At 36.6% G+C, this 16,051-nt stretch overlaps 2 protein-coding genes across 4 annotated transcripts in view; both read right to left on the bottom strand.

The window, feature by feature from the left end:
- Positions 1–407: 407 nt before the first annotated feature.
- On the bottom strand, positions 408–15,782 carry LOC108716141 (uncharacterized protein KIAA0408). The gene is made up of 6 exons (XM_041563743.1): positions 15,763–15,782; positions 15,603–15,649; positions 7,522–7,748; positions 5,314–5,637; positions 5,149–5,228; positions 408–1,605 (listed from the first exon to the last, which is right to left on the bottom strand). Exons 1-6 carry the CDS (start codon positions 15,780–15,782, stop codon positions 408–410), a joined length of 1,896 nt encoding a protein of 631 aa, XP_041419677.1.
- The window catches only part of soga3.L (SOGA family member 3 L homeolog), a 36,261-nt gene continuing 27,855 nt past the window's right edge, over positions 7,646–16,051 (bottom strand). For 2 of the 3 annotated variants that reach the window (XM_041562914.1, XM_041562912.1), the window contains exons 8-10: positions 15,763–15,885; positions 11,410–11,552; positions 7,654–7,790 (exon numbers count right to left, since the gene is read on the bottom strand). The gene's annotated coding sequence lies outside the window, so the exon portion shown is untranslated. Of the gene's footprint in view, positions 7,791–11,409; positions 11,553–15,762; positions 15,886–16,051 lie in introns of all 3 variants that reach the window. The other variant, XM_041562913.1, reaches the window with a different exon arrangement.

Consider the following 16,051-nt stretch of genomic DNA (forward strand, 5'->3'; position numbering starts at 1 on the left):
GGAAATGTAATAAAAGGTGATAAGTTTGCCACTGGTCAAGTCACCTATAGTAACCAATTACCAGAAAGCATTAACTGGTCACCTGCTTAAAAGCAAACACCTTAATGGTTATTATAGCCAACTGCACCTGGGCAAGTATTATGCCTTTAATTACATATGGGTGTTGGAGTTAACAATGATAGTGAAACCATATGCTTATTATTTACTGTGTAAGTTCGCATTGATTCTTTAGATTTGAATACTGACATTTAACAGCATTAATGTGTAAAAATCATAATATAGTAAACGAAACTTGAATATGGGTAACTCATGAATAACAATATTTAATGGTCTATATTAAAGAACTGATGAAGTCAGTACCTAAAGAAGAAACTGTGTTGACAAACCAAACACCATTACTGTGAAAGTCATACATTTACCTCTGGTAGCTTAATGCATTCAGGGGTTTCCCGTAGATGCCGGTGAGTAGGCACGTCATTATTAAAGCTTGTGGTTACTTGGTCAATCTGGAGCATTTCTAAGCACCGAGTCAATTTTTCAGAGTTAGCATCTGTCAGAAGGAAATCTGAATTTGTCCTCTTCCTTAAAACATGTTTAGAATTATGATTTGGAGCCTTGTTCTCATAGCTCTTTAAAAGCTTTTCGACAACACCATAGTTGGACCTAGAATCTGCAGATCGCGGTCTCCCTGACAAGTTGCTTGGTGTCCAATTGTGCTCTAGCAGCATGTTTTGGTAGCTGCTTCTGCTGTGAGATCCATTTGCTTGCCACTTTTGGACTTTAGATTTTACACTCTGTATTGTACTGTTTTCATAGGATTCCACAGTCATTTCAGCCTCATTATCTGGTTCAGCATTGGTCTGAGCAGTGGCCAAACTGTCACCCAGCAAGTGAATGCAAGGCTCCTGCTTTGCAGGATGACACATGTCAAATAAGGGCTCATGAAAAACTTTGCTTCCTTTTTCTGTCTTAAAAACCATTCTGTTGAATTCATCAATCTTTGCTGCTAGCTTTCCATTCGTTGCCATTTCAGGTCTGAATTCGGAGGCATTAGGATAGTGTTCTGACATGATTTCATCAGAACAGAAGTTAGAGCAGGGCAACCTGGAAATTGACATGGTGGAATTCCATGCATCAGTTTCAAAAACTAAACTGTCATAATCTGCAATGTTGTCCAGGAAAGATTTTACTGGGTTTGATTTGTCAAGTGTTCCAATGTCATATAAACAGCTTACATGGCATAGTCCATTGTCATTTTTTCCCACAGCATCACTGTGGCTAGTCACCACATGATAACTGTTTACATTAGAGCACACAGAAGAACAGCCTTCATAAGTATCATATGACTCATTTGCAGAGGACAACTGACTTGCAATGTTGCTCGAGAAATATGAAGGTGGAAACGATGACTCGTGAGAAACCAAGGATGTGCCACCTATTTCTGATTGCTGACTGAGAGAATTCAATATCACAGGGTTGTTGACATAATTCTCGGTGGACCTCTCATTGGTTTTTGATACTTTAGAAGATGGCATGTTCTTGTCTATTTTGAAATCTTTAGCGCCGGCATCATAGTTCCCACAAGCAGCTAAATTGGTACCCATCCTGTTCCAAGGAAAATAAAGAACAGACGAAAATACATTTGTTAATGAATATGTTAATGAGACAAAGCTACTGTTCTTTAGTCTTTGTATTGCTCATCAACTAGGACCATGTTGGCACACCTATTCTATAGCATTTAAAAATAATGTATTGTTATATATTTATATAAAGGTGCTCCATAGTCTTAATTCAGGTGTCTATAATTATTTCCTAAAACCATTGGATGCATATTAGTTAGTGTATCCACCATCTATATTACGAATAAGTTGCCAGCATGGTGGCTCAGTGAGTATCACTTCTGCCTCATAGCACTGAGATACAGAGTTTGATTTCAGCTTGAGCACTATCTGCAGGGAGTTTGTATGTTCTCCTTTGTTTGCATGTTTCCTCCCACACTTCAGAAACACAAAGGTAGGTTAATTGGCTTCTCAAAAAACTGAGCTCCACAGGGGCAGGGAATGATGTACAATCTCTATACAGCTCTGTGGAAAATGTTGGTGCTACATAAATAACTGATAATACGTATGATACATAAAAAGGGAGCTATAAACTTTTTAGATTTAAGTCATCTTTTAAGAAAGGAATGCATGGGACATTAAATTGCTTTCTGTTCTTAATGCAGTTGTTATATGGATTCAGTAGAACACTGTGATCCATTTGCCATCAGCTGATGCTGAAACCTAATTAGTGTGGTTCCCGAGTATATAACCGGCATTTAATCCACCCACAAATCAGCTTTTGCATATCTAGCCTACAACACAGCCATGTTGTGTCTATTCTTGTTTATTGCTAAAGCAAAGAAAAATAAAAGTATAATGTTGACCTTATTTACTCTATGAAATCTATTAAAGGATGGATATTGATAATTTTTTTAAAGATATTTTTGTTTGAATTTAGTTATGAGAAAAACAAACTTTTAACTTGTTTTTTTTCTAAATACAGTGCAAAGGCTCTTTTTCTAAATGCTGACTGCAAATCAGGCCAAGTATTCTCTTTCTTAATGTAAAAATTAAGGGTAAGAAAATATTTGGTAACGTTCGGCCTCTTGGGAAAACTGGGGCTTGTGATTTATACCCAAGATCGTTTGTTAAATGCATCTCTTGAACATCTTGGAATCCTGTTGTTTCAAAGATAATAATGTTCTGTTTTCACTTGACCTTATCTGTATAAAAATAAAAAGTCTAACATCTGGCCATGAAGTTCTGTTGCCTGCTCAGATTTGTATGCAATGTCTCAAGCATTATTTTATACAGGAACTTTGCATTATTAAAAGTAATATGCAACAACCACAGGCCATGAATAATTACAGGTATGGGACCTGTTATCCAGAAACCCATTATCAAGAAAGCTCAGAATTATGGAAAGGCCTTCTCCCATAATCTACATTTTTCTCTGTAATAATAAAGCAGTATCTTGTACTTGTAAAAATATAATTACTCCTTACTGGAAGCAAAACCAGCCTATTGGGTTTATTTAATGTTTACATGATTTTCTGTTAGATTTAAGGTATGAAGATCCAAATTACAAAAAGATCCATTATCCGGAAACTCCCAGGTCCCGAGCATTCTGGATAAGAGGTCCCATACCTACACTCAGTTTAATTATAAAATAAAAAAGTCTACATAAAGGTCATTATCAATGGACAAGTGTAGATGCCTTTATACACTAATGTGAATGAATTTATACACTAATTAAATAGGTAAGAGGAAACTAGTTACTGGAGCTTCTTTCTATATTCACTCCAAAGCTGCGGTCATATTCCTTGCTGACTTCTGCAGAACTTGTTTGTTCAAAGTAGATACAGGGCAGGTAAGGTAAATTGAGCCCACCCTTTAAGCTCATATTGAATATCTGTACATTTTAGTAATACCTAAAATATATACTGAGAAATACTGCAAACCTGCTGCTACTTTTCAGGATGCACCCAGCACCCACAACTGTGAGAAATAAAATTGTTATCTGCTGTTAGCACGCTGTTCATAATTTAACCTGATACTGTTAAAGTTGAGGATTTTTGACCCTGATTAAAATTTAAAGATGAACTAATCTGGCTGAATGTAAGGGTCTTCCGTGAAAAGCCTGCAATGTAATTGGTGCATGCTGCAACCATTATTAGGTCTCAGGACAAGCCTGACTCACATAGTTATTTCATATCCTCCTGGCTAGAAGTTTCCCAGAAATGTATAATACATTTAAAATAAGAAGTAAAAATGGCTTATAGGGGTTTGCTATATTATTAAACAGTTACAAGCATATGGAGCATATTGTTCCTACCCCCAGACATTAGTATATACTGATTTACAGAAAAATGAATATCCATTGTACATAAAATGTCTTATAGCAGCCAGACCACAACAATCATTACACAGCATACCAACCATCGTTACCAGCATACTGTACACCCACCCAGAAACATGGTTTCAGACAGTGTAGTATGAGTTACTGTGAGCAGATTAAAAGGGACTAGTCCATCCATTGCCAGTTTGAGCTGAATATATCGCAAATCTCATAGTGTTGCTGGAACCAGAAATTTACATTGGATTTTACTTAGCATTCAGTGCAGTTCAGTAATAATTGACTGTAGTATGGCAGTAACACCTGTCTTCTTCCTTTTACTTCCATTATACTTGCACATCTGTCTTCTGGCTGATGCCAGATATCTGTAGTGTAAAGATTTCAATAAACCAAATAATCTGAGGCTTGTTGGTTCCATGACCCAGAACTGGATTGGATTGTATGCTTAGGGCCTCCTTAGCATATACATTTTGTATAATATATTGCCATAACAATTCATCTTAATGTAGTTCCAGGGGTATCCAGGGCAGAAAACAACCATTCATGCTAAATTATTTTTTTTTTTCACATAAGTCTGGACCCTCTATGAAACCCCTAGAAGTAGCTACATGGAAGTGCCCAATGAATTCCTTTATTATTTACGTAGTCATGCTCTCTTCAGTTCTGTTACTTAAGCTTGATAATAACAGTAGGTTCATAATTAGTGGTTGTCAAGACTTAAAGCAAAAATACCTCAATGAACAATTCAACACTTTGCCTTCAAAGATATCCTAAACACATGACTGGAACATGGCACAGAATGTGCTTTAGTTAATATTTTTATTAAGCACAGGCACATTAAGTAACGTGTCCAAGGTCACAGCAGCAATGCTACTGACTAGTGTATTATACACTTTGGTACTTCTTATAAAGGACATTTCATAGACAGTGTTTAAAAGATTAACTATGATGAATGATATATCAAATGACTTAAGGAGACTGGAGTAGGTAATTATTCAGGCAGAGGCCACACTGGTAGACCAGGCCATTTGATGAAGTATCAGAAGGCTTACAACATAATTGGTTGTAAACTATTATGGGTTTTGTGTGTCCATAAATGTTATTAAGACAGCAAATTGAACACCCATCAATTTCAACTGTACTAAAGGCATATTCTACAGTTTCTTCTAGGGCACAACATTTACACTCTGTGGCATAATGCGAGCCAACTTCATGCACTTTCACTGCCAACATTTTATACAACTTGTTTACCTTTTACAGTTGGATCTCCCACGAATTTCATCTTGAAATTTACACAGTTCCTCACTGACTCGGGCAATCTCTCTCAGGGCCTGCAGTGAAATAAGCATTCTCATTTAGCTTACTAGCATGAAGTATGCCATTGTTTGGTAAACTGATGACCACAAATTAACTTACATCATTTAGTGCATCGTTCTCCGGTTTGGACATTTTTGTAGAAAGGTACTTTTCAGGTTCCAGTTTCAGAACATTGTGCTGTGGATGTGAGGATTCTAGTGTGTGTGGTTTCTTCTCCTTTGGCTTTGGACTGTTTTTAGGAACTGCTATGCTACTAACATCCATCTTTTTATCTGTGCTTTGCAACATGTGTCTTGCCTTGTCACTGGAATTTCTAGGTTCAGAATTGTATATAGGCACTGATAACTGCAGGGATTTAGCAGTGAGACCTTCTTCATAACCATTCAGTTTATTTTCCCTCCTCAGTTTCACTTCCTGGTAAAGCTGAAAAGATAAAACATTCAGTGATTCTGCCAATTTATTTGTACGGAGTACATAATGCATAGTACAAAATATGCAGTTTGGATTTGGCCATTTGGCTTAAAGGGGATGTTCAACTTTAAAGGGGACCCATCACCCAAAAAATGTATTCCAAATACTATTTTATCATGTTAGTCAAAGAAAATTAACTTTAATTACACTGTATAAATTATCTGAATCTTGTTTCCATCAGTCTCATAATTATAGCAAGCAGGCAGGAGCCATTTTTTGGACACTGTTATTAAGGCAAGCCTTGCATCATTTCAGAATCTTGTTTTTGCACCAGAATGGGGGACCTAATGTCCATTCCCATGCACTGGCTACACAATTAAATGGTAAAGAGAACTGGGGGAATCTGGGGAGAGCAGTGACACCTATGAAGTGCTAAATGGAAAGTAAAAGTAATTGCTTGCTCCGCCTCTATGCCTAAGGCATATAGGAGGGGCAGGCAATATTTGATTGACAGCTGAGATTTTAAAATGAGTTTACAACAGCTATGAACGCTTTAATAAAAAAAAGAATTCGGATTTCATGTTTAATTTAAAAAGGACTTTTATTATACAGCTTTTTATGTCGGGGTGACAGGTCCACTTTAGAGGCACATTTATGGGAGTTTTTTAAAACTCCCATAAACCAACATAAATTCGAAATTTGATCAATCAAAAATTGAAATTTCACAGCTCGGGCATATTTAATCCACACGACAACTCAATTTGAATTTAATTTGAATTAGAAAAACTCGAATCTAATTTAAAAAACTCGATTCGAGTTTCTCAAATGTCCGGAAGGCTGCAAACATCACCAAATTGATCCCTGGACCTCTCATACAGCTATTTGCTAGGCTGCAAATAGTCGAATTTGAGTTCTTAAAGGGCCAAAGTATGATAAATCTCGAAATTCAAATTCAATTTAAAACTCAAGTTTGGATAATTCACAATTTGAATTTGAGAGTTTTGACCAAAAAAAAAATAGAAAATTCACTAAAGACTTAGGGGCAAATTCACTAAGGTGCGAAGTGCCGAACGCTAGCGTTAATTCGCTAGCGTTTGGCATTTTCGCTACTGCGCAAATTCACTAACGAACGCTGGCGTAGTTTAGCTAGTGTTACTTCGCAACCTTACGCCAGGTGAATCTTCGCTAGCGACAAAACTACGCAAATTCACTAACTTGCGCAGTGTACTGAACGCTACCTTTTACGCTAGACCTCCTTCGCCACCTCAGACCTGGCTAAGCGCAATAGAGTAGATAGGGATTGTTTAAAAAAAAGTCAATTTTTTTTCTAAGTCCCAAAAAACGCTGGCGTGTTTTCTACATGATGGCTGATAGGCTGAAAAAGATCGAAAAATTTTTGGGGCTCCCCTTCCTCCCCCCTACATTTCCTGACTCATGGCAACTTACCTAGACAGTGGGCACATGTGTAGGGCAAAATAAAATTTTTATTTGCTGATTTGAAGGTTTTCTAGGCATTTGTAGTGCAGATACGTGTTCCTCCATTGAAATTTGAATTTCGCGCCGTATGCAAATTAGCCTTCGCTAGCGCAACTTCGCTTTATATAGCGAATCAACGCTAGCGCAACTTCGCAACCTTACGCTACCCCTGTGCGCAACTTCGGATTTTAGTGAATTTGCGGAGCCCTGGCGAAACTACGCCTGGCGAACTTCGCATCTTAGTGAATTTGCCCCTTAAGCACTGTGCAATCCCAGTCTATAGTCAAATGCAATCAATACATTGGATGACTTGAAAGACCAAAAGGTTTTAAAAATGAATCTTAAAACACAAAAAAGGCCTTTTATTATTCATAAGGTTCTTTTTTTATTGCCAATATATCCTACAGAAAGCAAAGGTACCTCCTCAATCTTCTTCTGCATAATTTTCCACTGACTTTCCCATTCTTTCCTTTCACTATCAAATCGTTCCAATAATTCCATCTTTTCTACTTTCCAGTGTCTTTCATTATTCTCTAAAGGCCTCCTCAATTCCATAGCAGCAGTCTGAGTATCTTTTAGCGTGTGCTTCAGGTCCTTTCTTTCTGAAGATTTAGAAGTACGTGTCCTTGTTGCATTAGCCTGCAGATCTAAGCATCAGGGAATCGGATAAAAGCTCTGTAGTTCTCAAGCTTTAGAAGAAGAGAAGTAGAGAAGCTTAACTAAACAACTAACAGTTTTCCAAGCTACATGCTTTCTTATGAAACTTTACTTTTTAGAATTATGACATTTATATAATGTATATAATAAAAGATATATGCAACCCTAAAATGTCATTTACTGGACAGGAAAATAATGTTTTCACTGACCTCTGTGTGTAATGCAATAACATCTAACCTATAACACAGTAACATCGGACTAGTCTCTGGATCAACTTGTACTATGAGCTATCTTCCATTACCCTGTATTCCCTCACTTGCTAAAAAGCCATCCAACCCCTTCTTAATGTATCAGCCAGTACGACTGATTCAGGGAGAGAATGCCACATCTTCCAATGCAATGGACTATGTCACTGTTATGTGTCTGTGAAACATTTTCATATTATCTAGAAAATGTACCTATGCTATTAAATATTATTAGTATGCTACTTGCTTAAACAGTCTAAAACAGTAACTTCTTAATAGTAATATTAATGTCCTACTTAAATACATAAGTTTATGCATTTACATTTCTATATGGAACTCCTTATTAACATCTGATACAGTAAATTACTACAGACAGTAGAATATCCACTCTATTTCACTGGATAAATATATAATGTATTCATAATGTATTCCGTATATAAATTGTACACAGTGCATTCTGAAAAGCATATAAAAATGAAAAGATATATAGATATATATTATATAGTATATATCAGGCATAAGTTAATAGTCTACAATAAACACACCAAAAAGAAAAAGAAACCAGCATATGTTTGATAAAAATTGTTCTTTATATTTTCTGACAGCATTACCTCCATGAAAAAAAAAAAGTTTTGTGATAATTAATCCCTTTTACAGTTTCAAATTATTGACCCTTCTGCCTCTAATGTTTTGGTTCTAAGGAGTATAGAGTAAGATCCAGTGTGTGGTTCCTAATTTGCACAGCCCACTGTATATGTCCTGAGAATAGAAGCAGACTTGCAACACTGCTCATTTTCTTCAATTCATCATGAGCTTTGTGCAGATGTCTCCTCTGACATTATTTCTCCAGATAACATTACACATAGGAAAGCTCAATTCATCCCAACATGTCATATCCAGAAGCTGTCACCATATCTAGAGGCAATGCTGGCTTCTTGCCTCCAAATATATCTCCCCGCCATTTTATGGATGCCTTTGTATCCTATTTGAGTACAAATAGGATGTAGCCAGATGAAATAAAAACTATATCTAAATACCTGACACTTCTTTGACAAAGAAGGGCTCATTTAATTTTTGCTAGGCTCTAAAATGGGTGCATAACTTCATCCACTGGATGCCTACTTATACCAGTGAATAGCACCACTGAACCTATTGCTCCTTTTGTTGTGCATAAATGAAAAGGCACACACTTAGATTCAAGAAAGCTCTTTACCAGGTGTGAAGTAAATGGCACCCTTTAAACACTGTGACAAGTCATATTCTTCACTCTGTTCACACTGCCCACAATTGAAAAGTGTGTTACTTCACAACTACAGTACGTCTTGTCCACATGCTGCCACTTAAACGGTGCCCAAATGTGTCCAATGCACTAACTATAAATTCTGCCAAATCATTGTAATGTGGGTAAAGAATTTGGAGGATTGAGCTGAAATGCCGTACTTCCAAAATATTTATTTAAAGACTAATGGTTTCCCATGATGTGTTTTGTGTAATTATTTTTCCATATTAATGTTTATGTGTACTTAAATTAATAGAACAAACAATTCTTAGTTTGTATCTGTGTACATTTATTTTATGCATGTCCATTACTAGATGGGTGCCCACATGTCATCTGGAAGCATCAGAACAGTTTCAAATCCAGCCAATCTTAAGAAATCAGCAGGAAACATGCCCACACTGTTAAACCACTCGTAGTCCTTCTTTGGTTAAGCAGATCTTCGGTGCTTCAGGGTTCAAAAGCACCCTCATTTTTGCACTTTCTCAGTTGCCCTGCAGTCTACACTCTGAGGTGCAGCTCTGTGTGTTCCTGCATTCAAGCCTTGTATGAATATAGCCTGGCAGTATTGTAATCATGTCATTCAGATAGGCAAGCCGGGGAGTGACAGGGGCTGCAAAACACCTACCTTTTGTAAGCATTTAGTACAGGGCTGCCATTCACCCAACAGTGTTCTGCTTTGCACCCTGGACTGGATTTATAATGCATAGCAAGGTATAGAGTACAGACATTGCCACTAATGCAAGCTTCTTTGCACTTGCATAAATGGATATATGGTTCAGTGAATACTTCATAACAACCAGTATTTGGGAAAAGCTAAACATTTCAACACTGTAAAGCTAGTGGGCTAGAAAACTTGCTGCCACATTCTACCTTCCTTCACCTTGGCACGCTCAGCAGCATGAGCAACATGCATAGAACATTATGTTAATACTCACATACACACTAGGTACCTATTCTGTTCTATTCATTTCCCGTGCATCATTTATCACAAACAAAGGTCAGGATACATAAAAAGCAAAGTGTATTCCCTCTTCTTAATCTTGACCACTAAGGGAATTATGAGCCAGGAAAAATGTTCAGCTTAGGTGCCCAGAATGTGAATCGGATACATGTCTCTTGTTCCTTTTCACAGGGGAGGGTTAATGAAAAATGAGAAGAAAGCTGGTTGACTTTTCTTTGCCACCACAGATCTACAATTGTAATCAAATCAAAATGTATAACTGGGTGAAAATAAATGATTGGTGGTAAAATGTCCATGTAAGTAATGGAGAACACTCATGTTTGAAAGCAAACATAACCAACAGAAAGCCTAAAACGTAACCGATATACAGTACTGTTCTTTGCTGTCTATTCACAGGAAATGATAGGAACACACCATACATACTGTATAAATAAAGTATGTTTTACCTTTCTTTGGCATACACACAAACTACTACTACTGAGCAATTTGGCTGCAAGTGTCATCCTGGTCAGACTTATTGTTCTACAGGAGAGATCAGTTTTCTGTGAAGAAATGCATTCCCAACTGCCATGATGGTCACTGATAAAAATGTTTTTTTATATTTAACAGCTATGGTATTCTTTCATCAGCGTTAGAACTCATTCAAGGGCCCCACACATAGAACTATGGCCATTCAGTTCAAAGGCCATTGGCCAAATTGGGAAACCATATAACCTAGCAAATGTGCCCCGTATCCTGACAAAGAGAGGTGGAGACCCAAATGAAATGTTGAATTGGTTGTGACTTAATAAAAGGGATAAGCACCCACAACAATAATTGGTGTGTGCAGCTTCCATTTGTATTATTGATTTTCATTATTAAAAGTGCATCTGACCATTCTTAGCCAAGCTGAATAGGTGGCAGTTTATATCTGTAACGGCAAATCTTGCCACTTGGTAGATAGGGATGAATTTATTTGTTGATCACTATACGTAAAGTAAGTTCTGCCCATAAAAGAGCTAGACATTGTGATTGGCTAATGTATTTATAAAGAAATTGTTGGAGATGGGTTTCAGTTTACATTAGATGCATAAAATATGTATTTCAGAATATTGGTTTCAAAGGCTAGCACAGTAATACACTGAATGTTTCATATATGAATTGGGACAATACTCTATTTATAATACCTGGGAGATCACTTCTGTCCTCTTTGTTCAGTTCCCATCCAGGTCTATGATGAACCAGCAAGTCAGCCCGTTTTCTTTTATCTGCTTTCTGTGAATCACTTTTCAAAGAGCCTTGACATCAATCAAAATCCCTCTGGTTTCACCTGCCAACAATAAGCAAAGTACTGCTATTATTGAATATCATCATAAGGCAAAACTCAGTCTCACATTCCTAAGAAAAAAATAAAACTTTTAGTACATTAAGATTTGCAGAGTTCTTGGCATTTATGTAGAAAATGTACGCCAAGGCAGTATCAGAACAATGTGCCACTCTTTCTCTTTCCCCTCTAAATTCTTTTATTCAAATAAAAAAAGACATTGCATTGCCTCAAGTGTTTTAAATTAACTCAAGTGCAGAGTGAGAAATGCTTGTTGTCTCTAAAGACTGCTGTGGCAACAGGGTCGGATTAGGACCCAGTGGGGTGGGCCTAGTCTATAGCAACAAAGCCAACTTCTGGGCAGAGAATGTAATAGTTCTAGAATTCTAGCTTCAGATGGGGCCCCTTGGCCAGAAAACACACAGAAACATTACATATGATTACACTGTATAATAAATGTTTGAGTAGAAATGTCCAACCATTAGTCCTGCAAATTCCAGCACCCCAGCTACACTACAGATCCCATTATGCCATCAAGAGCCAAAAGGAGCCTGAACAGCTGGAAGTCCACATAAAATTTTCTTGATTTAGAATAATATACCAGCAGAAAAGCATCATAACACCAACACAATAGAATCTATGTTCCAGGGTTTCTCTTTGATCTATGCTGTACCATGTGTATGTATGAATACAAATAAACTGTAACACAAAGATAAATGTTCTTTTAGCATTTGCCTTAGAATTCTCTTTCCCCTCTATATGCACAGAGTGAAAAAAGCTTTGTACTCTATCTTCTGGCAATAACAAATGTAATTCTTTAGTTCTCAGAGGGTTAGATACTGTTCCAGAATTGCAGGGTGGAGCTCAACACTCACATCTGCCAATGATTCATTTGGTCATTTTTGGAAAGTAATTTCTACTTTCTATGCCAAATGGAAATAACTGTTCTAAGACCATTTGTCTGCCTGCAGTAAAATGTAACAGCATTCAATTTTTTTGTTTTGTGCTTAGTTAAGTAAAGAGCATCACCGATTATGAAAATTCCACTTTGTGTTTATTTACTTGCTTGCCTTTCTTTAGATGAACATTCTAACATGGTCCCTTGCAAATTCAACATGATGGCACAATGGAGTTAAGATAAGATGCCTCTTCCTAAGCCTTTAATACTGCCCATTGTTACCTACAGGAGCAGCCACCTGGGTAAACTTGCTATTGAATGCTGCAGTTATCGCTTATTGAAAAAACTGCTTACCAAAACTGCAGTAGCATCCATGTGGCAGCACTGAAAATAAACCACCAAATAAGTAGGTTGCAGGTGCAACATATCACTTTAATAGGACATCACAAAGTATTTTCAACCCTTGCACCTAGGGGCTCTCCAAGAGCTGTTCCATTGTAGTTTGCTCCAAAAATGACCATGCTGTATTACTGTCACAAAAGGTAACTTAGTTGTCCAGTACAGAACTCTTAACATCAACAACCATTGAGCTTAGTCTTTTTAAGCTTCCATTGATTTCCCTTGGATAATGATATATAAAGGCAATGTATATTATTTGCAAAGAATGTGTCTACTCAAAACATTAACAATACATGCTTAAGAGATACCATACTATTGCTTTGGAATGAGAATTCTTTATTATTCAGGGTGCTTATAAAAATAAATGCTGCAGAGTGAGGCAAAACAAACACCCTACCAGATGTACCAATGTAAAAGTCCCCAGTGGTTAGTCATGCTTTATAAGGAGAATCCTATTAAGCAAAACAGACACATGCTATGTTTTTTTTAGTTGTCAAGTACAGTTACATAACAGAGGTTTGACTTTAGTTTGGCAAAAGTAATGATTTTCCTTACTTTGTAACCACATTTTTGACTGTACATCCCTATATAATGCCATTGTTTTAACAAGTCATTTCATACCCTAAACCAAAAGTATGCCATTAATTTATTAGTATACTCTGTGCTCTATGACACTCATTGTTTTAGTATAATTGTTTATGCTCTGCTACAGGAGCGTGATTGTGTGCCAGACAGTCATTCTTTTTTTTTTTTTTTTTGCATTTGATGGGTGCTTAGAGATGTCTGGAACTGGGGATATATTGTACATTAAAACTACATGATGCTAGGCAGACTCCCAGCTCAAATTTTGTGTGCAGTACTTTTAGACTATAAGCTCTTTTGGGCAGGGCCCTCTCTCTACCCTCTTGTATCGTTTATTGTTTTTTTTGTTTTTTTTATGTGCCTGTGTACCACAGCCCTTACAAATTGTGTTCCACAATAAAACTATAGATGTTTACAACTATAACTCTGTCATTAGTCCTAAAATGAATGCAATTAACAAATATTGATTTATGCAAAGCTTTCTGTATCCTGCACTGTTAATATGGCTAGCTAATTAAAGAACTCTGCTTCAGATATCTTCAGGCACTTGTGAAATATGAATGCATGGCAATTAATTATCAAACACAAAATATGGAAGGATCCCTAATAGCTAATATTCTGTATATATATATATATATATATATATATATATATATATATATATATATATATATATATATATATATATATATATATATATATATATACATACAGTATATAATACAACTTTTCTTGGTCCAGTAATGTTGTTTATACCCTGTAGGGACGAAAACCTTTAATCCTTGGTGTCTTTCTAAAGAGTCTTATACCAGTCATGGCAGGAAAAACAATCTAAAATGTTTTTGCACCATCTGATATAATTCACTTCTGTGTGATAGCAATTGAATTGAGTCATGGTATAAACAACTTCCCTTATTCCTATGAAGAAAATCAACAAGAAGTCCTTTCATTTCTGTATTTAATAAGCCTTATATATTGAATGCATAACTTGTGCTATTTCACAAAGTCCCTGTTATTAGGTATTGCTATGACATCCCTTACAATCTGGGCACATGTAAAACACAGCATCAGGGCTGATTTAACTATACAAGTGACAGACAAATAAAAAAATAAGCCAACACAGTTTGTAGAATGTGTCTGCATATGAAATAAAACTACTGCAGTATGTGAGATGAGGTGGCAAGCCCTTGTTTTAAAGCATACACACAAACAAATTAACAGAAAAAGAGTGCAAATATAAATATAGTATATATTAATATATATATAATACATATAAATTATAAATCTACAAACGTATGTTTTTAGAGCATTATGATTTTAAAAAAACGTGAAGTTCAATAATTGCCATTAAAGCATACATGCAAAATGCAGTGCATTTACTTCTCTCATTTCCTTTGGAAAGAACGTCTTCCAGAACCTATTCAGTTACTCAGATGTCTTCTTTAGGTTCTATAAATTAAGCTTATTCCGGCTGCTCCATGTTGTCTATTCCAACTGCTTCAAAGGTTAATAATTCTGGCTCTTTGCCCTGTTGTTTACCTTACTTGCTGCCAGCAGATGGAACATTTACATGCTCCCTCCCTCTTGTTGCCTTTAAACCAGCTCTAAATGTAAACATCAATGGTGCCAGGTATCATTTCCTTTTGGATCATGGATCACTGTCATCAATACTCTTAAGGCATCTGCCTTTCCTTGTGCCCTTCATAAGGTCACCTGGACACCTCCTTCCGTCTTCACAACACAACATTTTGAGTTACTTTGGTGACAAATGTTTTTGCAAGGTACAGTATATGCCTTCAATCTTATATTACTTCTGTTGGCTGTGAATGCAACTGAGCCGTTTGAAGAACACTTCAGGAGACCTTATTTATTGTCTAAATCCAATCTGCCGTTTATGATGACATATCTTGTGCTCTTTTTACAATGTAGACTTTGTAGTTTGTAGTTCTATATATTACAATATAATATCACTGATGACACTATCTGTTCGTTTATTCAATGATAAGGAGGCAGGTAATCAAATGTATTCATGTTCACCATAAGTTTAATGTAAATATACATGTTGCACTGGTACAGTCAGATAGTGGTGTATTACTTGCAAAAACACTTGTCGTTAAACTTTAAAAAAAACAAAAAACTCTTGTCGCATAAGGCTTGTTTATAAATCACTGTCTTACACGCTCCAAGAACAGCTGAAATGCTTACAGGGATCACAGCCTGTGTCCTGCAAAGCACAAGATCACATCTCAGCCCTTACAAAGCCAAATACACAATGTTTAATTCAGCATTGTTCTTGCATTTTAGGCAGTATATTTTATAACATCTGTAAGTACTTACCTTTTGGGAATAGCCGACATCGCCAGTGATGCGTGTTGCATTTCTAATTTTCTCTGTAGCACATCAGGCAGCTGGGAAGGAGAGAAGCGACCTAGCAATGCAGACTGTGTAAAGCTCTTCCAACTAGAGAGGGAAAAAATCAAGGCAGGAGCTTAAGCAGATATGTCCAGGGAAAGCCGTTTGAAAAATGTGCAACATTCAAATGTTTAAAACTAGTCCAGATTAACATGACAGAGGAAGATGAGCCCCCGGTGACGTAAGCTTAGGAGTGGATGGTTTTGAAACGTTC

The sequence above is a fragment of the Xenopus laevis genome, chromosome 5L (assembly GCF_017654675.1).
Source record: "Xenopus laevis strain J_2021 chromosome 5L, Xenopus_laevis_v10.1, whole genome shotgun sequence".
In the NCBI taxonomy this organism is placed as follows: domain Eukaryota; kingdom Metazoa; phylum Chordata; class Amphibia; order Anura; family Pipidae; genus Xenopus; species Xenopus laevis.